The sequence below is a fragment of the Aotus nancymaae genome, unplaced genomic scaffold (genome assembly GCF_030222135.1).
Source record: "Aotus nancymaae isolate 86718 unplaced genomic scaffold, 86718_ANA_hifiasm-v0.15.2.pri h1tg000015l_1, whole genome shotgun sequence".
Taxonomy (NCBI): Eukaryota; Metazoa; Chordata; class Mammalia; order Primates; family Aotidae; genus Aotus; species Aotus nancymaae.
The window spans coordinates 1651524-1677787 of NW_026988427.1; the positions used below are offsets into that span (position 1 = coordinate 1651524).

The 26264-nt window shown below is 46.4% G+C and overlaps 1 protein-coding gene across 1 annotated transcript in view; it reads right to left on the reverse strand.

Annotated features, from left to right (window-relative positions):
- Positions 1-8976, reverse strand: part of LCP2 (lymphocyte cytosolic protein 2) — a 49351-nt gene extending 40375 nt beyond the window's left edge. Inside the window, exons 1-2 of the mRNA XM_012461120.3 lie at positions 8671-8976; positions 4456-4518 (exon numbers count right to left, since the gene is read on the reverse strand). Coding sequence (XP_012316543.1) covers positions 4456-4518; positions 8671-8748 — 141 coding nt within the window. The 5' untranslated portion in view covers positions 8749-8976. The remainder of the gene's footprint in view (positions 1-4455; positions 4519-8670) is intronic.
- Between the last annotated feature and the right edge of the window lie 17288 nt (positions 8977-26264).

Sequence of the window (26264 nt, forward strand, 5' to 3'; positions counted from 1 at the left end):
GGAGGAGGAGAGGCGCACATGTCAGAATTGGGAATAGAAAAGAGACTGGGCATGCTTTCCATAGAACCAGTGATGAGCCAACAAAGGGTTCCACCACCATTCTAATTAAGGCCAAGGGGCTGGGTGGTTAGGGCGGGAGCTCTGGAATCAGATGGGCTGGGTTTGAATCTTGGTTCATCCACTTAGCAGCTGTCTCATTTAGGACACACACTTTGCCTCTCTGAACCTCAATTTCCTTATCTGCAAAATGAGGACCATAATAATGATAATGACACCTACCTATCAGGGTTGTGAGGACTGAGTAGGATGATGTATGTGATGTGCTTTGGCACAGTGTGTGACTGAGAAATGAAGGAGTAAGATGAAGAATTACTACTCCTGGGGGGGAAGCAGCAGGGGTCTGGGTGAGTCTTGGAGTTTAGTGTTTTTGCTTCTTTTCCTTGTCTGTACTGGGAGCTGCTTGTCAGGTTCTCTGACCATTGGAAAGATCTGGGCACTGAGCTGGCACAGAGGTTGGGGCCAGGCATCTTTGCAACGTGTTCGCTGGATCCCTCTGATTCAGCTCATAGGCACGGTTTCTGATCCAGACACTGATCAGACCACGCGAGGCAGGGCTGGTGAAGGGGGTCAGCCAGAAGTCCTGAGGGCAACAGGCTTCTGGTCAAGCTTCTTAACTTCTCCCTTCTCTCTCTCTCTCTTTCTTCTTTCTTTTATCTTTCTTTCTCTTTCTTTCTTTTCTTATCTTTCTTTCTCTTTCTTTCTTTCCTCTTTCTTTCTCTTTCTTTCTTTCCTCTTTCTTTCTCTTTCTTTCTCTTTCTTTCTTTCTTTCTTTCTTTCTTTCTCTTTCTTTCTTTCTTTCCTTCTTTCTTCTTTCTTTTTTTCATCACTGAGCAGCAGCATCTCCCTGCTCCTCAACTACCTCCACTCAGGGAGGTACCAAGACTCATGTTTTGATTGTGGCACAAGGAGTTGAAGGCTTCCTAAGGGGTGCCAGAGGGGCGACAGCTGAGCACCGAGCAGCTGGCCACCGCCACCAGCTTCTGCTCTGCTGAGAGGAGGGCGTAAGCTGAGGGAATTTCAGGAAGGCTGTGGAGGAGGAGGTGGACATGAGCATGGCTGGAGACACAGAGGAGCAGGGTGTTAGGAAAGAGGAAGACATTCAAAACAGGGACAAAACAGGGATAAGAGATGTTGAAACAGAATTTCTGGAGAGTTTTGCTACATGATGTAACCCTATGTAATCCTAGCCTCCACCTCTTCCAAAAGCCTTCAGCAAACTCTGGGTTACTTGGATGATAATTTTGGAGTTTCGATTTGTGGCTTTGTGGGAATATGATTATATGCTGTGCCTGTTGAGAAGAGGGGTACAGAAAGAGGAAAGCCACAGACTGGGCCCTGGTGGGAAAGGCAATATGCCAGACACAGCTGCTTGCCTATCCAATACCCACTCTCCCTTTTTTCCCCACTGACAGGTCCTGGATTTCATTCAGGGCAGTAAATGTGCTTGTTCAAAATATTTAACTCCCCAGACTCCCTTGCAGATGGTGGAGGTCACATGACTCTGCTGTGGTCAGTAAGATATAACTGAAGTCTGCTGGATGGAGCTTCCAGAAAAGTTACTACTTTTCTGGAAAAAAAAGGAGCATGCATTTACCATTCACCATACACCTTCTCCTCTTTGTCTTTCTCCCCTTCTCCCTGCGTACCATGGAGATAATGATGCCTAGAGGTGAAGTGGCCGACTCACAACCATTAGGACAGAAGCCACAGGCTTTTTTCCATAGGTTAAATGAAGCCTGGGTTCTTGATAACTTCCTTCACCATCCCCAAGCACTCACCTATACATTTCCTATTACTCGAAACAGACCGACTCTTATTTGGGTAAGCCACTGTGGTCAGGTTTCTGTGACATGGGCTAGCATGCCTTCCCCACTGACACAGGTCTCCAACTTCTTTTCTCTTCTTTTTATACCTTCTAGAAGCATAGCACTCCCATTTTCCACCAGATAAGGTTCTATCCTTTTCAGTGGCCGCCAAAGCAAGCAAGCAAGAAACAAAGAAAGAAAGAGAAAGAAAGAAAGAGAGAGGGAGAGAAGGAAGGAAATTAGAGAAGGAAAGAAAGAGAAGGAAAGAAAGAAGGAGAGAGAGAAGGAAGAGGAAGAAGGAAAGAGAGAAAAAGAAAGAGAGAGAGGAGGGAGGGAGAGAAGAAAGGAGGAAAAGAAGGGGGGAGGGAGAAGAAAGGGAAGGGAAGGAAGGGAAAGGAGGTAAGGGAAGAGGGGAGGGCAAGGGAGGGGGGAAGGAAGGAAGGAAGGAGGGAAGGAAGGAAGGAGGGAAGGAAGGAAGGAAGGAAGGAAGGAAGGAAGGAAGGAAAACTAGAGCCTTTCACTTTTGCCTTCAATAGCAGAATGGCCCTGGATATTACAGAGCTGGAAGGAATGATAGATGAGAAATTAGAGCTTAGCTAAAGAATCCCAAACTGTACCCAGAGCACCTGGGGTTTCAGCAGAAGCTGCCTTTACATCCTCCAGATGCTGGGGCAGGCACTGCATTCTGCTTCCTTTCTTCTGGTGCCTATCACCCTACTTTCCACTTTCTCCTCTTCACATGATGAACAGAATGTGTCACATTTTCTGAAGAACTGATAGAGGACTGATTGGAGCAGAGGAAACATAGCTGCCCAGATACTATCTCTCAGACAACCCTGTGCTACCAGACCTGACACTCACACCTGGAGTGTTGTGGGGAATCACAGAGCCGGGAGGAGACGTCATCCACCATGACTCAGTCCAACGAGCTCCGTCAACAGGGTAGGGAGGAAGGCAGGCTCAGAGAGGAAAAGTGGTTGCTCAAGGTGACCCAGGCAATGGGACCTCGCAGGCACCATCCTCAAAGATGTCTTCCTCTCTTTCCATTCAACTTAAGTCTCTGTTCTCACTGCTAATAGCACCAGAGTGAACTATTTGGGTTTAGCAGTAATTTGCAAGAATGGCACTAAGACTTCAGGAATTCTACTGACTCAGATCTCAACATGAATCAATAATATTGTTAAAACCTCAAATGATATTAGACTAAATTAAGTGTATGTTTTAGTTCAATTACTAGGTCTGTGACATAGAACAAATCACATCACAGCTCTGCATGCGTTTCCTCATCTGCAAATGAGGCAGTTGGAACCGTTTCTGAACATATCTTTCTGCTATAACACAAGCTTCTAGAAGGCAAAAATCATATCTTAACCATTTCTCTATCCCCACCACCTATAATGCTCTCCATATGTAAAGGTAGCTTGGGAAACTGCTTGTCAAGTGAATGAATGGCAAATGAATGAATGATTTAGGTGGACAGTGAATGAACATGTCTTATACCACACCTGGAACCAAAATTTGAACCAACAGGAGCACAGGTTAGTTTCAGCATAAGACTTGAGAGCTGCCTAGAAAGGGGCAGATGACTGTGGGTGGTGGTGAGTGCACCGTCACTGCAGGAATTCAAGACAAGGTTGGTAGCAGAGATGTAATGTAAGAAATGGATTGGTGTTCCCTGTGGGCAAGTTGGAGCCTCTGATCTCTCTGGTTTCATCCAACTGGCCTGAAGTCTCATGGTCAAGTTCCCTTACTGACGTCTTATAGGAAGACACGACTTAGCTTACTCTCCTCACTCTGAATTTAAATTAGGAGCACCTACCCCCATGAGACCCTGGAAGTCTTGTTTCCATGTCATTTTCAAAGAATAAAGCAAAGTTCCCAGAAAGGATGGATTGGTGCAGTCAGGGTCTCTCTTAACCCATGGGCAAAGGTGTCATTTCAAGGAAAATGCTCAAACCACCTCCCTGACCACAACCTAGCACCTCTGTCTCCACCATTAGAGCTGCATCCTTTTCTCTTTAAAGGCTTGGTCTTTAATACACACCTGCACCTTGGTCTCAGACTTCAAGCTTTTTGAAGTCTAATATGGTGAAGACAGCCATATCACACGTGTGTTCGATACAGAATCAGCTTTATGAATTTATGAATGTGATAGTGAGAAAGAAGGAAGGGACTGAAACAATGAGGGTGATGCCACCCTTTATTCCACTCATGAGTATGTGCTCCAGAGTGAGAAATGGGAAGCGAGAAGCTTCTGTTCTCTCATGTGGTCCTTCTCCCCCTCGGGCTTCTCAAAGGATGGAATGGCATTTAAATAGATTTTCCAGATTATTGTTTTACTGTACTTGGATTCCTCCTTAAAGTGTATGTGAAAGATCAGAGAGGGGTTCTGGATGGTAGGATCCTGAGGGGTGAGGAGAGAGGGGGCCCTACCAAATTTCTGGAGAAGGCAAAGGGCTATGTGGCGATCCTAAAGACAGGCATTGACCAGGGGTGTCCCCAGGGACAGGGTAGAGCAGCTGGCCCTGCAGCCGTGGGGGAAAGTGCGGAACAGCCTTGGTTTCAGTGTGTTGGACTAGCCAGAGCTTACCAAGAAGCGAGCCCCATCGATGTGGTACTTCTTCACTGCCTTCTCACAGTCCTTGTAGTTCAGCTGCAGAGAGAAGGGGAAGGCGTTGTTAGTGACAGGCAGGCTCACACCATTGGTTCCTCTCCCTCCCTTGTCTGCCCCAGAAACTTAGCACTTTGCGGTAGTTGTGGCTAGCCAGGCTCCCCGCTGCACTGCCTTGGCTAACAGAGGGCCCAGTCTCCACCTCAGCCTTGCTTTCACTACCCCCTTGGGACTGCCTGAAATGGAGAAATTGCCTTGCCCTAAGGCTTCGGGGCCAACCCTTCCAGAAAAACTGCCTTCAAGGCATGCGGAGCTCTGCCCCTATGCTCCTCAGGAAGGTAGAGCGGAGCTGAAAGAAGAAAAGAAAGACCATCCATCGTCTCCACGCCCAGAGACAACCTAGGTGTTTCTTTCGATGCTTTCTCCCTAGCAGGTTTCTAAAAGTAATTGAGTTTATAATTTATATTCAATCTCATTATCCTGACTCTTTTCTCTTAAGTTACCTAAAAGGATAATATAAACACTGCCTAGTGCTATGCAAACTCAATTTAAACATTATTTTAATGACCACGACATTATTTAATCATTCGTTATTGCTGAACATTTAGATTGTTTACCAAACGGCCGTTTCAATAATGATGATTAAAACGGCTAACAATTACTGAAAGCTTTCTGTATGGCAGGCACTGTCCCGAGTAGTCAAACCAGTCTCCAGTCATTTAACCCTCACGTTTTGCAGATGGGAATGAGAGGCACAGAGAGTCAAGTAACTTGCATGAGGTTCCATGGATTTTAGGTGACAGTCAGGTTTCAGAACAGGCTTTAATGTCTCCGTCAGAAACGTTCCCCTTTTAATAATGGTATAACTTATATACAGTGAGTAAAGTGAGCAAAAGAAAATGCAGCTTCATTTGTTTTCAGCACATTATCCTGATCAAAATAAAGACCATTATGGATACTATTTTGCAAAACTTTTTTCTCCCTCTTTGAGACAAATTGTTTAAGTCAGAGTCTCAGAAGTTAAGTTATATAGAATCCATAGGAACGAGCATTTTTAAGATCTTGGTTATTTTCCTAAACCAATCAGCAATCATATGAAGTGCTGGTTTCAGCTTGTCCTCAGCTGCATGAATGTTCACATTTGAAATATCTCTCAGCTTGCTGCTTCGGGCTGGAGCATTTAAGGTTAAATGTTTCTCTTTAGGGATCCTAGGTTCTGCTCACAAGGGTGGGCCTCATGGTTTGTAGCAGCCTTCTTTTGGAGCAAATTTTAAACCATATTTTTATCTTACAGCTGACAAATCCAAAGAATAAATACAATTGTTGTGAAGTCTTGGCTTGGAGGAGTGGAATTGATATCACACTCAGAAAGCTGACTAAGAAGCTGATATTGAAAGCACGCCCCATCTATGGAGCCCTGGTACCCCCTTTATCTACAGGCAGCGGGGGGTAAATGATTCTGGGAAGAGTCAACTGCCTTTAATGCATCATTCTCACTGTCATCATTATCAGATAAATCAGATGATTTTGCAGAGTGCTAACTTTGTGTCTAGATCAGCAGAGAGCCCTGCAGACTGGGACCTAGGCATCTGATTCTGCTCCAGCAAGACCTGGCCTTGTGGACCTCAAATCTGTATTTTTAAGAAGCACCCTAGATGATTAGCCTGTGGTGTCAAGCTTTGGCAGACACTGGTCCAGAAAAGTTACCTGGATTTGTAGTTAGGAAGGCTGAGGCCTCTAGAGGGGAAGGGACTGGTCTAAGTTCACACAGAGAGCTAGGTATCAGCTGGGATCCCATTTGGGATTAGGACACACAGCTCTGAGTCAATGCCTCTCCACTGCATGACTCAAGAATGCTCTCCTACAAGTCAAAAGGAATTGGAGAGATTGAACAAATATACAACATGGTCTCAGTCCTCAGGAGCTTATATTCCAGACACAGGACCAATTACACATGTCAGAGACAAGAAGACACAAAGTCCCACCAGTTTGCATGGGTGTCCCCAGCTAGGAGCCAGAATAGAGAAGGAAAAAGGGCAGATGGAACATGCATTAGTACCCATCTGTCTGCTGAGTGCCTTGCACACATCATTTCCTTCAATCCTGACAACCATCCCATTGTGTTGTTACTGTCCATGTCTCTATTTCACTGATGAGGAAGTTGAGGCACAGAGAGGCAAAGAACTACAGAAAACTCACCAAGCTAGGAGGTGGTAGAGCCAGGCCAAGGTGTGTCCGACTCCAGAGCTGAGTCGGGAGGTGTCTCTAAGGGAGGCCTGACCCCACTACTTGGGTAGAATTTGCACCTGCAGATCATTCCTTTACATGTCATGTTTGATGGCTAAGATCCATTCCCGAATGACTCTGTGGTTCATTAATTTGGCATTTTCTTTCAGGGGGTTGAGGTTCTCAGAAACTGAAGGGGTTCTATCTCAGTCTGTGGAGGGACTAGGCCTCCCAGGATCACAGATTCGCCTCAGTCTCCTAGTTTCTGCCCTCAGTTCATTTATGCCAGGAGAAGGAACCTGCCTGGGTGTTGTAGATTTGTCCTGGGGTCTGAGATCTCCAGGAAGAAAACTCTCGCTTCCCTGAGCTCAGGCAGAGAGATCTTCCTGTACCATTCCTGACCAATGGTCCATCTCCGGGTACTGACAGGAAGTTTAGGCATAGATTCTCTGTTGTTCAGCTGGATTGTATAATTCTCCTGGTCACACTTGAAAGTTTGGCCTCTCTGTGCCTATCAACCTGTCCCAAGTCTTTCTCTTCATAATTCTCAATTCCTTTCTTTTTCCTTTACTGAGGCAGCATGCCACTTGTTTCCCTCTTAACAAATTATACCTTGTTGCCTTATCTTATTTGGTCTATGTTTGAGAAAGGTATTTAGAAACATCCTTCAAAAACCAGTTGTGCAACAATGTTTGCTGAAACCTAAGTTTATTATGACCTTGCAGAAGGAAAATAGCAGAAATAAAAAGCACAAAATACGGCAAAAAACAGGATTTGTGAGCTGTGCCCCTACCACACTGCACCTAGTTCAACATGTTTGCATTTTCTTCTTTAGGTTGGAGGACAGCTGTGACTGTAAATACCATGGAACTGTGCAGACCCCAGGTTTGGCTATATGTCCCCTTGAATCTCAGTTTCCCCAGGAAAAACAGGAAGTTGAATTAGATGACTTCTACACCCTTAGTTTTATAATCTCATCTTTGTGACAGTCTGGAATATCAACAGAATCTGATGCCAGCCTGTAGGGATGGGGGTGTTAGAAGCTCAAATGTCTCTCACAAGGCATCTTGCCCCATGGTCAGGGTAGACAGACCCTAAGTAAGTCATGTGGCCTCAGATCTGCCTAAGCAGATGTGTGGTCCCCTCCTGCCAATGACCAAGCACAGGGATCCTTCAACCTTTCCTCCAAGTCCAGAAGATAAGACAGCAACACTCTGCTCCCAGCACTGCCACAAGCCTCTTCCCCTCTAGGGGCCTCAGTTTTCATAACTATAAATTGGGGCTCATATCAGTTATCTGGCCTGCTTTATAAGACTCTCAAAAAGCTCCAAGGAGACTCTGCCCCAGGCGAGAGCTTGAGGACCCCCGCAGGGTCGTGAGTAGTGAAAGCCCAAATGCCATTCTGGTACTGCTCATCATAGTCCTCTATCCAGCCCTCGCACCCTGCTTGTTCTTTCTCCTGCCTCCAGGACACCACGTCTGTTCTTTCTAATAAGTAGCCTGGATCTCATTAGCAGTTACAACAGTCCTCTGTGTCTCAGAGCATGGACTTTAAAACCAGATAGGTGTGACTTGAATCTTGCCTCTATAACCTGTAGTCCCTAGGGCTTTGGACCATTTCGCTTCCCTGAGCTGATTTTGCAGCTGAGCCGAGAGGATAACAACACTGACCTCACAAGATAGTAAGGAGTGTTAAATGGGACAGTGCCTGTGAAGCACCGAATTCAAACCCTAGCACGTAATAGGCACATACTCATTTGAGGGCTCCTGCTCCCACCCTTCTCTCCAGAATGCATTGCCAGAAAAACTCAGCGGTCTATATGGCACTCACCCAGTAAGGTTGCCATAGGGTTAGTTTCATTGCTATCTTATACACCTCCCACATTCTGCCCCAAATCCATCTTCAAGCCTCAGTTCAGCCCACCAACGGACTACCAGCATGACCACTCACACAAGAGCAAGGCTCACCTTCTTGAAATAGTCAGCAAGGCTGTTGGGGTCCCAGCTTAGGACCTCTGAGCGAAAGGGCACATTCCTCAGTGCCATGGCTGCTCTCCCGGGAGGAAGCTCACAAGCTAAGCATGGGCGCTGCACCCATGCGCAGAGAAGCTCAAATCCAGCGCTCGGAGGTGTTCTTGGCTCTTCCAACTCTCAGCTACCCTGCGGAACACCCTTGTTGGAGCTAATGTCTTTTCTGCTGTAGCCAGATCCCAGAAAGCAACGGCTTCCTCTGCGAACAAATATGGTCTCTTCTCAGAAAACGACTCAGCTAGTTTCCTTTACCACTTCCTCTGCTGGGCTCTAAATAAGTAAACAAGGAAGCTCAGCTCTGGGGCTTGAGATGCAGAGAGAGCCACAGGGTTGGTAATTCCTCACTGGCTCCAGTCACCCCAACCGAGTTAGAGAGGCAGTGAAGGGGGTCTTAAACTCCACTGTGAGTCTGAGTATTTTTCCTTTAAAACTCCAGGCACCCATATGTCTACACTGCATTCTTGCTCAGCTGGGCCTTTGCAGTCCAACATCTACCCTGACGGTTGACCTGAAATCCAGACAACTTCCCACATCAGTGAACTGCTGGAGCATGACCTTCTCATGCTTTCTAAACACCTTCCCTTCCCACCATCAAAGACTGGGATTCTTTCAGCTGCCTGTTTACAGTCGTCATGAGAGGGTCCTCAAGGAGTGAGTGAGTCAGGTACCCAGAGCTGAGCAAGGTGCTGCACTGTGCAGACAAGGCTCAGTTTCTGATGTGACTATTTCTGTGCTATGCAACCTTAGGCAAGGACTTGAAAACTGGGAATCTCAGTTTCCATATCTGTACAATAGGAAAACAGAGTGATTCTTCATACACACATAAAACTTAGATGCATTTAACTAGACAAACCTAAAAAGAAAAAAAGAAAAAGGCTCAACAATTGCTATTGATAGTGTCGAATATTCCATTCACAATTATTTCCACAATGTATTTTATTCACTATTGATTCTGCCATATATTCTAGCCAAAGAGCACGTTCCCTGGAGACAGGAGGTGAGAATCTGCTGTTTTCTTAGTTTCAGACATTGTTCATTTCTCATAACTGAACAACTCATTGGCAGAGGGTGAGTCCAGTGTATAAAAGCAACTATATTTGTGCAATATGTCAGCCTCTAAACACAAATTACTACTTCATCTAATGCTACACACATGCACATGCGTGCGCGCACACACACACACACAAACACACACACAAACACACACACACACACACAAAGTGATGCTATGTTGGTCCTTGAAGTGGTGCCTTCCTGAGGGTTTTCAAGCATAGCTTTGGCCATGCACAGTTTCCGTCTTATACACACTCCCAGGAGCCCCGTCATCACTGTGATGCATCTACCTCATAAGCTGGTGGGCAGCTTAAAATGAAATACACATTTTCCTTCAGACCCAGAACCTGGAAAGGGGCTTATCAACATAAGCTAGTGTTGGCCTCACCTTAGAAGGCACTGAGGCCATCAGTCAAGGTGGCCCAGGCCATGTGCTCCTTGCAGGGCTTCACAGCTAAGAGATCGCGGTAGCTGATCATGGTGTATAAAGCAGAGCCCTGCTGTACAAAAGCTCCATCACTGGTGAGAGAGCTCACCTGGTCTTTCAAATCACTAGCATAGCAGTGAGCAATAAAAAGCCATGTGAAGAGAGAGAGAGAGAGAAATCACTTTGAAGTAGAGTAAGCACAGAGATGTCATGGAATTAACTGAGATTTAAGTAGGGCCGTGGAGGATGGAGTAAAAGGGAGGGCATTCCTGACCTGGATCAATCAATCTCTCTCTCTGTCTCTCAAAACACATGCCACCTGTGGAAAGGAACATTCCAGATCAACTTTAAAAGTAGAAGTAATTTTACTTTATTTTATTTGTATTTTCTTTTAGTTTTTGTTTCGAGATGGAGTCTCCCTGTTGCCCAGCCTGGAATGCAGTGGTGTGATTATAGTTTACTGTAACCTTGAACTCCCGGGATCAAGTGATCCTCTCACCTCAGCCTCCCAAGTAGCTGGGACTACAGGCACACACCACCACCATGCTCAGCTGATTATTTTATTTTTACACTTTTGTGGAGATGGAGTCTTGCTTTCTTTTCCAGGCTGGTCTTGAACTCTCGGTCTCAAGCGATCCTCCCATCTTGGCATTATAAAGTGCTGGGATTATAGGCGTATGCCTCCAAGACTGGCCTAATTTTTTTTTAATGATGTTCACTCCACTCAGGATAAGAAAAATCTACAGAAAAGCAGTTGTAATGAAGATATCACTAAATATTAAGCTCCTTTAGAAAGAATTATCTAATGAACGTGGCCAAGATGGATGATCCATGGAGCTCATTGAGAAGACAGACAAAGTGATTAAGAAACCTGGATGACAATAATGATGACATTGAGAAACATGAGACATACAATGCCTTGAGTTCTTCCTATGTGCCAGGGAGCACAAGCTGAGAACTTCTTACCGATGTCTTAATTGTTGGCACTATAATTGCCCCTACTCTACAGAAGAGAAAATTGAGGCTCTGAGAGGTGAACTACTTGCCCCCTGAATCCAGCAAGCAGGGGGTGCATCCAGGACTCTTCCAAAGTTGATCTGAGTCCAGAGCCCCCGTCCTTGGCCATTTGCCCCCTTGAGGCTCTGAGATGTTACAGAAATTGCCCAAGGTAAAGTTGGGATTCAAAGCCAGTCTGTCTCCAGAGCCTGTGCAGTTTCTTGTCTGTGGCCTCTGGTGAGGAGAAAGTGAGGTTGTCAATCTGAACAAGCTCTGTAAAGGTTGCAGCACTCTTGATGACCCCCTCCCCACAGAACCACAGGCCCATTCCTCAGAAAGAGCAGCTAGCTGGCTCAAGGGGAAGTGAACTGCTTTAGGCCTGGAGCCTTTCCTCTTCCCCAGGCCTCACCGATTTCCCAACACTCATGAGTTTCACATCTCTTGTCTCTGGCTGCAGGGTTCCTGAAGCTCTGGGGGCTGAGCTAGTTAGCCCCCAAGAGAGGCTCCGGAGACCAGAAGGACCAGTGTGACCTTGTTCAGGCTCACCTGCAGGCCCTTCACCTGCAAAATGGGTTGGCCATGACAGCAGGCTCTGGGTACGGCCCCCGACAGGAGGCTGCCATGATCACAGAGGTCAGGGCCAGCGGTTGGGTGTACAGCATCTGTCTGTTGGCTTCAAGCACGAAGCAGAGCAGAGGGTGGGGATCCAGTAAGGCACAGGATTCAAAGCAGTGAGTGACTTGCAGTAAGGATACCCTCACCCACTTCTCTCTCCCTCCCCCAACCAGGTGGAGAACTTAGCACTTATGAAGGAATGAATGAAAATGTTATGGAGGCCTTCTTAGGCTTTGCGATGCATAGCTCAAGATTTGGGAAAAGATAATCTCTGAGCAGAATAAAAACAACATTCTAGGGACTGGGCAAGGTGGCTCATGCCTGTAATCCCAGTACTTTGGGAGGCCAAGGCAAGTGGATTATCTGAGGTCAGGAGTTTGAGACCAGCCTGACCTATATGGTGAAACCCTGTCTCTACTAAAAAAAAAAAAAAAAATTAGCCAGGAGTGGTGGCATGTACCTGTAATCCCAGCTACTCGGGAGGCTGAGGCAGGAGAATCGCTTGAACCCAAGAGGTGGAGGTTGCAGTGAGCTGAGATCACACCATTGCACTTCAGCCTGGGTGACAGAGCAAGACTCCATCTCAAAAAAAAAAAAAAAGAAAAAAATACAAAAATTAGTCGAGTGTGGTGGTGCGCACCCATAGTCCCAGCTACTCAGGAGGCTGAGGCAGGAGAATTGCTCGAACCCAGGAGGTGGAGTTGTAGTTGCAGTGAACCGAGATCACACCACTGCACTCCAGCCGGGGCAACGGGGCACAACTCCCTCTCAAACAAACAAACAAACACCATTCTGCTCCTACACAGGAACAGGGCTCCTGGGATAGAAATCTTTTTTTTGGAAGATGGAATCTCGCTCTGTCACCCAGGCTGGAGTGCAGTGGCATGATCTTGGCTCACTGCAACTTCTGCCTGCTGGGTTCAAGCCATTCTCCTGCCTCAGCCTCCTGAGCAGCTGGGATTACAGGAACATGCCACCATGCCCAGCTAATTGCTTTTGTTTTTAGTAGATACAGGGTTTCACTGTGTTACCCAGGCTGGTGTCAAACTTCTGAGCTCGGGCAATCTGCCCGCCTCGGCCTCCCAAAATGCTAGAATTACAGGCATGAGCCACTGCGCCTGGCCAAGGGACAGGAATCTTTACCGCACAACCAGCGGAGGCTGTGGACAAGAAAGCGGTACCTGCAGGGAGGGCTGTGTCAGACTGTGAGAGCTGAGGAAGGAACGGTGGATGTGGTAGCAGCACACCGCAGCCCAGAGCATCGCCCCGCTCTCCTCCCCTCCCCATCCACCGCTTCCAGACTCCCATCTCCCTCCCTTTCCCTCTGACCCGTGGCAGAGTCAGGTGGGGAGACAACTGCCTTCATTCACAGCTAATTTTAGAGGTGAGAGAAATGCACGGTTTATTAGAAGAGACTTGGGAGTTGCAGCTTCTGTATGTTGGGTTGGGGGAAGGGTCTGGGGAGTTGATGCTTAGGGATGGGGAGAATGGAAAGCAGGGACTTTACAGACGAGAATGACTTGGCCTTCTTAGGAGAAGAGCGAAAGAAGTTAGAAGGTGGGTGGGAGGAAGTGCTTATTTGAATTTGACTTGTACAGAGGGTCTTGACCATGGGAGAGAGAATAAGGCGGTGGCACGTGGCCTAGAGAGGATGCTGACGTGGGACACCACGGGCAATCGGAGGATGCCCTCGCCCATGTCCACCCAGACTCACTCCCACCAACTTTTTAACAACTTGGATTTATCACCAGAGGCTGAAGTGCCTTGCTGTTGGAACTTTCTAGAGGGCCTGCATGGGAGCAAAGGCTGCAGCTGTCATCCTCACAAGGAGAGGGGAAAGTTTTCCCCTCCATCCTTAATGCAGGCTGTGGGAGCACCCTCCACGACTGGGATCCTTGTGGATGCGAAGGGCTTTACCGCATGGGAGAGTCCAGTGGAGCGAGCAGAGTCAGACAGGGGTCTCGACTGCTCTGCTGGACAGAGGGACCCACGCACTCCATACAAAGAGGCACAGAACTCATCAAGTCAGTGTCAGAAGGAGTGTGCAGGCAGGGGGTGACCGGTCTCCCATGCAAAGCATCCCCCATGCCAGTGCTCACAGCACTCCAGCAGACTGTGGGTGGGAGGCGATGGGGAGGGGGCCCCCACAGCAACCCATGGGAGGTCTCCTGCAGACCACACTCTGCTCTTCTGGACAGTCACTGAACTCCCCATCCCCAAGCCTGGACACAGCTCTCACCTCCCCTGTCCTGGGAGATGGCATGGGGAAAACATGAGCCCGCCACACTGTGCGAGGCAACGAGGAGCAATATTTTCCACTTCCTCCCAGTTGATAATTTCATTCTTTTAAAAAAAACTCTTTCATCCCCTTTCTCTGTGTCCCTTGCTCCGCTGTTTTAGCTGAGGTGCCTCAGATGTTTGAAGGTGGGTAGGAGGAAGTGCTTATTTGGACTTCCTGTCAAACCTTCCCTCCCTGGCTGCCCTATTTTTGATTTTGGCAGCCTGAACCCAGATAGCTCTTGTGTGAAGGGAAACTCCCCAGCAAGAAGGGGTGGAGTGGAGGCAGCGGACAGGAGAGAGGGCAGCAGCCTTCTCAACTTAATAGAAAAAACCTTGTCTTTCTTCTTGGCAAGCTGGAGAAGGCAAAATGTCTGGGGGGTGGGAAGGGGTATCAGAAAATAAAGCAAATGAAATTTATCCCCAGCCAGCAAAGGCACTTGTGACCGACTTCAGCTGCTTCTCCACAGGGAAGAGCTGTGCGCCCAGAAAGTGCATGCACGTCTTTAAGGTGAAGTGAACACTTGCAGCAAATAAGAACAGCAGAGATGAGAGGTTTGGAGTAGGTCTGAGAAGAAGTGGGCGCGTCCTGAAAGCATGTCATTTGTCTACCGGCCCTTCCACGAGGCTTCAAGGACTTGGCGAAAAGAAAGGCTAGGTCCTTGTGTGTATTATGTCACATAACCCTCGTGACTTCTCTTTGTGAAAGGGGGACAGAGTCATACATACCCACTTACTTTACAGATTGAAAAGAAAGGCCTGGGGAGACCAAACACTTTTCCAAGCCCTCACAGTTAATCAGAGGTAAAATGTGGGATTTGAAACCAGATCTGTCCGACCTTAAGACTTTCCACCAAAAGATGCAGTTTCCAAGGATAGAAAATGTTACAAATGAATTATCAACATTCACCTAGAGCAGGTCTTTTCAACCATTATTATTCAGAAAGACAGGATATTTTGTCTTTGAGTTCTTCTGAAATGATGATCCTTGGTTTGCATACATGTTCCTCTAATTGAAAAGAATTAAGCTTAGCAATCTAATGCTATGTGAGTTTTGCAGGCTCACTGAGTCCCTCAGTTAAACCCTGCAAGTAGAGAGACACCTGCTGAGGACTGCAGGGCTTGGCTGCGTTAGGCTGAGCCGCAGATAGGAGGTGGGGGTGGTGGAGGAAAATAATAAAAAAAGGGAGGAAAATGACCACAAGCTTCCATTCATTCCAGCCTGGGGCCTCGAGGAAGCCTGACTTCTCCCGCTATCAGACCATGGAGCTGCCTGGCTGCTTCATGTTCCAAGCCTGCTCTTAAAACTCTCCTTTTGAGTATGGGAACACCCCTGTATCCTTCCAGTAAGTAACTTTGTTGCTCAGGTTGCACAGAGTTAAGTTCTGATGCTTGCAACCAAACCCCCTGACTCTTCCACATACGTAGACCGTTCTTCTTTCATTTGTCCAGTCTCAAGAGGGAAAAGGAGGTAGGCTAGAGTAAGGAAGCACCATGGACTGGGAAACGGGAAGGTTCCGGGCTTGGATTCTACTCCAGCAGTGCCATTAGCTGGGTGTCTGACCTTGAGCCCCTTTTAAAGTTTCCTCATCTTTAAAAGGAACTGATAAAACTTAACATCCCACTTCACGTGCTTTTGCTGACACACAAAGTTGCACGTGTTACATGTCTGTCCTGTGTCCGACCTATCTGACATGGAGATGCTACAAGTTCATTTCCATCCCCCAGACAATTTCTAGAGCTTCCTTTTAGCACTAACAGTCTATTATTTGCTAAATGCAAATGAAGTCACCATTTGCCACAATAAGTAAGGAGTAGGAAATTCTGCTTTAGTAGAGCTGATGAAACTGCAAGAGGAAAACAGACGAAGGCATCAGTACAATAGAGTCTTGTGTTCCCTGACGGCCAGGCTCGTGATTTAGGAAGTCTGTCCTAAACAACTCAAGGCCAGAATTTCACAAAACTGTGGCGTCCCCTCACAGAGGTCCTTTGTTCCTGTTCTGAAGGCTTCCTGTGTGAACCTGGCTTCTCAGAGGGACTCAGGTCCATTCTGGAGATTTGGCAGAACGCTCCTCCTGGTCTAGCTTTTATTCCCAAGTCCAACTCCTCAAAAGTTTAAAACTGCAGATAATTTTTTCTTTCTAGAGACAGAACCAATAGGAGTCAAGAATCAGACTCTGGAGACAAAATAACATATTTGAATCTCAACTCTGTTGTGCTCCAGCTGTACAGAGCCACAGACCAAGGAAGGTGAGTGGCCTCTAGAAGCAGGGAAAGCAAGAAAAGGGATTCTCTCCTGGAAACTTCAGAAAGGAACACAGCTTTTTATTTTAGCCCAGTGAGAACTGTTGCAGATTTTTGACTTCTGGAACTGTAAAGTAATAAATTAGTATTGTTTTAAAGTCACTAAATTTGTGGTAATTTGTTACAGTAGCAATAGAAAATGAAGACATCAACTAACTTTAAAAAATAAAAAGGACGAACCAACCACATTTGTTGGCTGTAGAGCCGCTGAGAGCCTCTTGTGACTGAGAACCGCTGAATGACAGGTACTATCTTTAAGGTGGAAGGACTTGAAAATCAGAACCCTGGACTCTATGTCCTAATCAGTGGCAGGGAGGGCCAGGATCACACAGCTGTGACTCACACTGGACAGGCTGAGTCCTACAACAGCACTCACATGGCTCTCCAGGCATCGAGGGAAGGCAAATGGAGGTGAAGTAATGTTGGTAAATTCCTGCCAATACGGAGTTCACGTCATATTCATGGGAAACTTACATAAACGTAACTGCATGTGGCTGGAGGGAGAAGGAAATAGCAACTTAAGTAATGTGGGCTGTTTTGCCTGCTGTTCTGTTCAAGAAACAAAGGAATGCCCCAGGGTAAGCTCAAGACGGCCAGCGGTGGGTGCTACCTGTCGACCTAAACCCTGTCCAAGCAAAGCTCCCTTCCAGACACGGGCGTGCATGGTGCCAGGCGCCTTATCTGCCATTGCTGTCAACTCCATGGCCTGCTTCCCAGACGGATGTTCCTCTTTCCCAAGCCGGCTGCATTTCTTTTTGTTTTTGAGCAGGGAGGTGGGGGGCACATGTAATTTCTGAAGCATCGCTCAGTTTCCCCTGGAAGCTCTGCACTGAGTAAGGACAGGAACAGCTTTGCCTTCATGGAGCACTACCTATGTCACTGGTGTTCTGGGCCTTGGCTCCTGGATTGCTTTACACACAAAAGATACTCATCAAGACTGTGGCATGTCTAGAGTTGAATCTCTGGGATATGGAACCAGATACTGGTCATTATGGAGTGACAACGGCCTTTAAGGGACTTAACTCCAAACTGGCAGTCCCTGGGTGTCTTTTAGCTAGGGACGTTCTATTTGTACCACAGTGCTCCTTGCTGTTCCCACTCCCCAAAAATCACTTTGAAAGCATTTAGCTGGGACATCTCTTCTGTTCACCACACCCTCGGTCCTCCCCATGATCTTGTATTACCCACCTTCACTTAGCTACAGTTCCCGCCTAGCCTTGAGAGTCCATCATTACCCAAGTGCCACATTTAACTCAATTCACGCATTCATTCATTCAAAATATCTTTACTGAATACCTACTATGTGGTGAAGAATGTAACGGGGATTCAGGGGTGAACAAACATAAAGTGATCGGTCTCATGGAGCCTAATAATGATAGTAGTATAATAATGGTGATGATGATGAATAAGCATTGAGTATTTACTTTGTGCCAGGGTTGTTTCCTTTACTGTAAGATGAGGAAACTGATGCACAGGTCAGTTTCATCATTATGTGACAGACAGAAATTAACACAGGAGCAAGTAAGAGGTTCTAGGGCTCTATGTACAATTTGGTAGCCACTAGCCTGGTTATTTAAATCTAAAGACACTAAAATGCAATAAAATTCAAAATTCAGTTCCTTGGTCACACACATCTCAAGTGCTCAACAGGCACAGGCAGCCAATGGCTGTCACTCCGGGCAGTGCAGACACAGAACGTTTTTGTCATTGCAGAGTTCTACTGGGCAGCCCTGGTCTAGAGTGTTGTGGCTCATAACGGAAGCTCCAGGGTTTGAATCCTGATCTGACACTCACCAGATGGGAGACCTTGAGCAAATTTCTTAACTTCGCTCTATCTTGGGTTATTGATCTATAAAATGTGGTCAATAACAGTACCATTCTCAAAAAGTTTTGGAGAAGAGGAATTAATTCTAGGATGTTTACAACAGTGTTCATCACATAATAAACATCTGATCCATGGATTATATCTACTATTATCAATATATGAAATGATGTGAGGCCTTGATAAATGCTATGAGGAGCAATAAAGCCAGGTGAGGAGTTGGAGGTGACAGGATCTTGCTTAGACAAGACAGTCAGGGGTGTCCTCTTGAGATGATGGCGTCTGAATGAAGTTCAGGAAGCCAGACTTGTGGATAACTGGGGGAAGAACATCCAGGCAGAGGCTGTGAGCAAAGGCCCTGAGGCTGGGGCTTGCTTGGCACGTCCCAGGTACAGCAGAGGCCAGTGTAGCCGGAAAGGAGTGAGTGAGGGAGACAGAGGAGGCAGACAGGCTTGGAAAGATGCTAGAGGACCATGAGGTCTTGCACTGCATTGAATGTGGTGGGAGCACCTGGTGAGTTTTGAGCAGGGGGGTGACAGGCTTTGAATTATATTTTAGAGTCACCCTGGCTGGCCACGTGTGGGGCTAGAAGAACCCAGAGGTGGGGGTGGAGGCTGGGAGGTCTGATAGGAGGCTGCTGCAGCCAGCAGGCCAGTGGAGACACCAAAAGAATGGGCAGTGGGCAGGCTCTGCATTTGGGGCAGCTCTCACACTGGCTGTCCCCTCTGCCTGGAGCAGACTTTGCCCAGATGTCCTCCAGGCTCACTCCCTCGCTTCCTTATGTCTTGACTCAGAGGTCATCCTTTCAGACGAGGCTGTCTGACCCCTTCTCTGCTTTCTGTTTTCTCCTTATTGCAAATGAACCTGCAACATGTTTCACTGGTTGTGTTTGCTGTAGGCATGAGGGCTCACATAAGCGTGTACTTTTTGTCCACTTTGTTAATTGCTGAATCGCCAGCACTGACAGCAGTACCTGGCACACACTGGGTGCTTGATATTCTTGACTCAAGGAATTAATAAATGTACGTCATAGACAAAGCAGGAGAACAGATGATAATTGAGAAAACTGAAGCACAGAGATGGGAAGCCAGTGGCTCAATGTCACACAGCAGCTAATGCAGAACTGGTCCTGTAAACTCAGCCTCCCATCCCTGGCCCTGTCCTCTCCCGTGCTTCTCACCACTTTATGTAAGGGTTTTCTTTATTCGTGGAGCTCTCAGCGAGCACTTTTCTCTCTCTACTCAGTTGGCATCCTTCCCTTGAACCAGCTGTGTCTTCACTCTCTTCCCCATTTTCTCCAGAATATGTTCTTCTGTTCAACCGAGTGTTCTCTTTTTCTGCAGGCCTGACCCAACTGCAATATCCAGAGTCATCTGCATCATATGAAAGAAAAGGAGCAGGAAGCCAAGATGCCCCACCTGGCTTCTACATCAGGGTGGTCTGCACGGTAAGATGCAAGGATACTGACACATGGCCAGGGTAATGAGGGCAGTGGGGTGAGGGAGCTAAGCCAAGCTAAGCCTTCCCCTACTAAACATAGGTGCTACTGAGCAATGGTGAGGGGCCGTGCAGTTTGCTCTGGTACTTGCCCAGGGGATGCTCTGAGAAACCTCACTAAATCTACCCTCTAGAGTAGAGCAACCTGGGAGCTCAGGCTTCCCTGTCCTCTGTGTGGTGGCTTGGCAGTCCTTAGAGCCAGCCATGTCATCCTGCTCCTTCTCTCCTCCCCTTCCTGACCAATGAGGATGGTGTGCTTCTCCAGGCTGCCTGCTACCTGGTCAGGAGGGTGGGCTCTCACTCCATCCAGCCTCTGGTATGACAGCACAATTCTCCTCATTCTTTACAATAATTATAAAAATAAAATAACTACCTTTTGGAAAACTTATTTGATATGAGGCACTTTGCAAACCCACAATTTTGAATATCCCGTTTGACAAATCAAGATGCTGGGCTTACAGGTTGCCCCATGGGTGGAGTTGGGCTCAATCCCAGGATTGTCTGCATCTGATTCTGAAGCTTGTTTTCTTTTTCCCCCTTGTACAATCATTCATTCATTCATTCATTCATTTTTAAATTGAGACACACTATGTACCGGCAACTGTTCTAAGCATTGGATTATGGTGACAAACGAGGCAGACAGGGTCCTTCCCACAGATAACTAACTCTATGCAAACCATGGGAAAAAAATCAATGAACAGGAAATAAATGCACAAATCAAATAGTGTTGGATGGGATAACTGCTGTGGTTCAATTGGAACAAGCTCAGAGTGAGCCCAGTGAGGGGGCTTCTCCACTGGCTGGTTGGGAATTGTGTGACAAGCAGTTGCTGCATGCCGATGGGTGCCAAATACAGCCAGAAGGAAACACTCCCCTGGGAGGTGGGATCCAAGTCAGGAAAGAGCCCTGGATTGAGGCAGTGTCAGGAGGTGGGGAGGTACACGGCTGACCCTGGAGACAATCCCTGAGTGGTGCAGATGATGTCTTGAATCACAGGGCTGTCTCAGAGTCTTCCTGGAAATGCAGAAATCCCCGTGCCACTTAGGGGCATCTTCATTCATCTCCAGCTCTCCTTTATTAAGTCATGTACACCATCTCTTCTCTTACATTTCATATCAAGCCACTCTTCAATCCTTGTGCCTTGTTTCTTCTGTGCCTGCTTGTGGCTTACTCCTGCTGACACCAAAGCCTGAGGAGGGTGAAAGAACCAGCAGAGACAGCAGTAGCAGCAACTACCTCTAGCTTCTCCTGGGGACTTTGCCAAGCCGCACCTCTCTCTCGCCCTCCACTGTCCCTCTGTAGCTGGTCCTTCCTCTCCCTACACCCTCTCCACCTCTACCCACAGCCTCACACCCAGATTCTCCCTCTGCCCAGCCACCTTCAGATTGGAGGCTTGGTCAGACCTGATGTCTGGCTTTGAGTTTGCTTACCCTCCCTCCCCTGGGTTCCTGAATTCTTCCTGGCTCTTCTCAACTTCTATCTGGTCACCTGACCAGGGTTCGGGGGCCCCACAATCAGACTCAGGGCCCTCAGACCCTATTGATCTGGTAAGTGTCTGCAGAATCACCCTTATTCATGAGCCACAAATGGTAGATTGAGAACAGACATCTTCTAGCATTATCCTGTTCCTTCTATGAGATGGTGCAAACAACCCCTCCCCCTAATTCTCTTCTCTATCAATGCTGAGAATTATGTCCTTTGGAAAACTTCTCAGAACCTCCAAATATGAGTGAAGTTTCCCTCCTAAGTGCTTCCAGGGTGTGCTGCACTTACCCATCATCTATCACCATCCACACGTTGCCATCTGGCTGCTCAGCTCTCCCACTAGAATATGGTCTGCTTGAAGGCAGGTCAGCATGGTATCTCCATGATTGCCAGGGTGCCTGGCACAAATAAATGAATGAGGCTGCTGCAGCCCTCCTGCCAGGGACCCTGGGAAAGCACATGTTCATTTCCTTTTCTGACTGTCTAGGATGTGGGAATCCTTCTAGATTTGGTGACTTTCACATTCCTCTTGGGGATCTGTAGGTGCAGCAAGGGTTGGCGAATCAGAAGCTCATATGTTGAGGGCACCCTAGGATTGCTCAGTGACAAGCAGGGAAACCAGACTCCCTATGACATCATCACTTTGGGGCATGCATGGTCTGGGGATTTCTGCATTTCCAGGAAGACTCTGAGTCAGCCCTGTTTAGCATGTGGTGAATCCCTGGCACTGTCTGGGGCTCTGAATTGCAGCAGAAGGCAGAGGTCTGTGACACAGCCAGAAGAGGTGGGCAAGGGGAAGAAGGTTTCATATAGATGCATCACCCAAATCCTTTCAAGTTGTCTATGACCATAATTTCTTACTTTGAACAAAGTTATGGATTTTTTCTACCTGTAAAAGTAAAACAGAGTCATTATAGAAACATAAATAAAATACAGGAAAGAAAAAGAATAATGAAAATTAAACACTTAAAATGTTGGTATTTCCTTTTTTAAAACAAAAAAATATTTCTCGCTGTCAAAATGAGAGTACCATCTTCATAGAATTTTCTATAACCTCTGTTAAAGGAAAACTTTAAATTTCCAAATTAGATTTAACAGAGTTTATTTGAGCAAAGAATGATTCACGAATCCACAGCACTCAGAACCAGAAGAGGGTCCGGGAGCCCAGCGGCATGAGATTGAGCTTTTATAGGCTGAACAATAGAAGCAGAGAAATCACCTGATTGGCTACAGCTAGCCTCTGCCTTATTTGGGCCTGGTGTGATGAATTGGCTGTCTGTGATTGGCTGAAGCTCAGCTGTTTGTGATTGGCTGAAACCAGCTATTTGTTACAAAAAGTATTCTAAATTTCACTTTGTTAATGTACTAAGTTAGGATGTAATTTGTTATGGAGGAACTCAAAGTACAAAGGCTTCCTGCTTGTTTAATACCTCTTTGTGGTTTTTAAATTCCGTTTTCATATATGCAACATATTATAAACAGCTTTCCATGTAGCTGAAAGTCATCCCAAAGCAGCTTTGGAAATGGCTGCAGAGTGCTTTACCGTATGCAGGTACTAGAATTATTTCAGTAATTCCCCATGGTTTAGGTTGGTCCCAAATTTCATTATTATAACCCAGAAATCGGCTTTCTTTTAGCTGGCCCACTGCACACAGCCACGATTACTTCGTTAGGATAAATTGCCAGATGTCAGTTTGCTACCTCAAGGATATGAACTTCTGTAATTTTGCTATGTCTCACTCTGCTTCTCTCTACACAGTTTTCATTTTGGCTCCTGCCAGTTGGCCATGAGGGTATGTGTTGTCATTTTGTGACATTTCCTCATGTCCAGCTGCTTTGGTGTCCTCTTAACCTGTTTTCTGTGAAATGATGGATGGCAGGCTGTGCAATTGGCTCCATTACCCACCTGAGAAAAGCCCCAGAGAAACCTCAATAAATCTTGCTCATACCACACCAGGGATGGCCAGTGTGAGTATCAGTAGGATAGAACAATAAATGATTGAAGAAATCCCATGCTGATCCTATTAAACACAGAACAGAGATTAATAGACTCTGGGATCACACAGACCTTGGTTTGAATACTGACTCTGACTTGGACAAGATCTTGCTGAACCTCAGTTTTCTCAGCTGTGAAATGGAATCATACTGTCCCATCCTGATGAGGTTTATTGGAAGTTAATTCAAATCAGGTGTCAAAACCCATAGCCTAGAGCGGGTACCCAGTGGGACACATTAGCCAGAATTGTTACTAAATAGGCACAATAATTTGAGCCAATATAACAAAACTTTTTTTTAGTTGGGGCCCTTAAGAGATCTGTTAAACTGCTAAGAATGATTTCTAACCAGTGTAACAACTATGCTCAGGGGAAGAGATGCCCATATGAGTTAATTTCCTTAAATGTTTACCATATTCTTTGTTTCATAATTCAGTGTTTCTTAACATTCTCTGTGAAATTGTACTTGGTTTAGCAGGGCCTATTTTAATAGAGCTTGTCCTACCAAGCCTTCTCCATAGCAAGGGAAAGGCAAACCCAGGCTTAGCCACCAGGGCAGAGGCTCCCTGGCTGGTGAGTTTCAGGAAAACACAAATCCTTGGGCTTCACTGAGTCCCCCTGGCTCAGACTTCTACACCACCCTGGGGATCCCAGGTGCCTGTACCATGAACAGACTCCCCAGGTAATTCCTAAGCCGGCTGGGCCTAAAACTGCAAGCTGGTATTGGGTATGCCAGAAGGTAACCATAAATGGGATATTAATGGGATATTTGGAAATTTCTAGGAAGAAGGATGACATTTTTGTTTCATGCCATTAAAAATATTAATCAAAGCATCATTTCTACTACATCCAGAAGAGAACGTAGTCTTGAGTCTTTTAATAAGATTAACTTTCAGTTGCAAACCTTCTGCTGTGACCTTACATTTTTCTTTCTATCTTTGATCGGCCCCTAAGGGGGCCATGAAGTCTGATTTTTGGTTCATGGTGTTGTCGAGGCAGCATAGCCCAGAATTCCACTTCCTTCCCTGAGGATGCATTTATTCTGGTAGATGTGCTGTTTTCCATTTAAATGTCCTTTGGCAATAAAAGAGCTGCCTCTAACAACAGGCCACAGGGCTGGCTTTGTCTGCAGAAGCCACCTGTTCATGACTGGCAGTTTGGTCTGGAAGCTTTTAAAATGCAGTTCTCTGCTGACTCTTTGGAGTCCTCCCAGGAAGATAACTGCTATGGCTTTGTATGCTTACATTAGAGCACCTATTTCTCCCTCTTCTTCAAGGCTTTTGTATATCTTCCCAGTTCATGAAATTATTTGGGTACAATAATTGTACAAAGGCACTTTATCAGACACTTTGTATAAATCAGTTCTCATTCTCAGAGCAACTTGGAAAGGTCAGCATAGGGGTCAGCTGCTACTTTTGGTGATCAGACATCACCTCCTCCTTCCTCTTATGACAGCAGCAAGTGGGTATTGCCTGTAGACCCCAAATGAGTTCATTTCCCCAGTCCTTTTCCTCTGTCAATCTGGTCCATCAGACACTCAGTCCCAGGACACTGAGCCTTGAGCATGTGAAGGTGTGGGCTCCGCTGGGGCCTCGGCAGCCAGCACCTGTCTAATCACCTGGCTTCTGCGGTGGGAACTTGCGGTGTGATTTCTGCAGCCTGGCCCTCTGAGATCACATGGCTGCTGACTGTCTTCTGCTTTCCAAGACTGTTCATATTCTCAGCAATTCTGTGAAGTTCTGACCCTCAAAGATGTTTAGTACATTCCATTTTTTGTTTTTTGTTTCTTCTGAGACAGAGTCTCACTCTGTCACCCAGGCTGGAGTGCAGTGGTGCCATCTCGGCTCACTGCAGCCACCTTCTGGGTTCAAGCAATTCTCCTGCCTCAGCCTCCTAAGTAGCTGGGACTATGGGCACACACCACTGCACCCAGTTTTTTTTTTTTTTTTTTTTTTTTTTTAGTAGAGATGCAGTTTTGCCATGTTGGCCAGGCTGGTCTTGAACTCCTGGTCTCAAGTGATCCACCCACCTCAGCCTCCCAAAGTTCTGGAATTACAGGCGTGAGCCAATGTGCTGGGTCCCATTTGTTATTTAAGGGAGAGTCCGTTTCTGCTGTTTGTAACTAAGGACCTAGTCTGATCTCTAGGAATTATTGACCCCAGTTTGCAGATAAAGAAGTTAAGCTTGAAGTTAGAGCTTTTGAGCAAGAAATGCCTCTTCTAGAGAACTCAGATATCCAGGAATACTTGGTCAAGGCTGAGCTGGCCAGAACTGTAACCCTGATATCCAAAAAAGGGATGATTTCTCCTCTTTGGTTTATTTTTCTCACTGAGGCCTGCACACCAGTTTATTTCCTGAGTTGTGCATTCAACATGGCCAAATCCAGGTCAACAAAGAACGGTAGCTTGCTTCTGAGTACAGTTCCACCAGCTTTGGCACACGAAGTGATATGAGTTAAAACACAGATAAATGTAGATGTTTTACAAATAGAAGTTTGCATAACACACACACACGTACACACATATATTGATTGCTGTGTGTTAAAAAATACAATAAACTCACCTCATTTAGGATTTCATGTGACTTATTGCTCAGAAAGAAGAAAAAGTTTTATTGAAGTTGAAAAAAGAAATTCAATTAAAATAATATACGAAATAAACAAAAGTAACCATGGTTCATCTTAGTTTGGCCAAAACCAGGATGATGATGAATGGAGGTTCAAAACGGGACAGTCTCCCTCAGAGTAGGAAGAACCTCGGAGGAAAGTCTTGGCAGATTCTGGTCCCAGATGCGTCAATGCAAAGGACGCATCTTCCTGGTACCATCTCTTTGGTTGAGATGAATGATCTTTAGGCTTCCACTTGCTATTGGCTGCACATTCTTTATCTGTGAGAATGAGTGAAACCAAGCCTGGGCGAGAAAGATAGGCTCTTTGCCCAGTGTCTAACGGGAAAGTGATGGGGGCAAGTTGAGTTTTTTTCTGATTATTGAGAGGGAAGCCCTGGGAAGCCTATGAAATGTAAAATCAAGAGTTACGGTGAATGTTAAGCCCAGGGCGTAG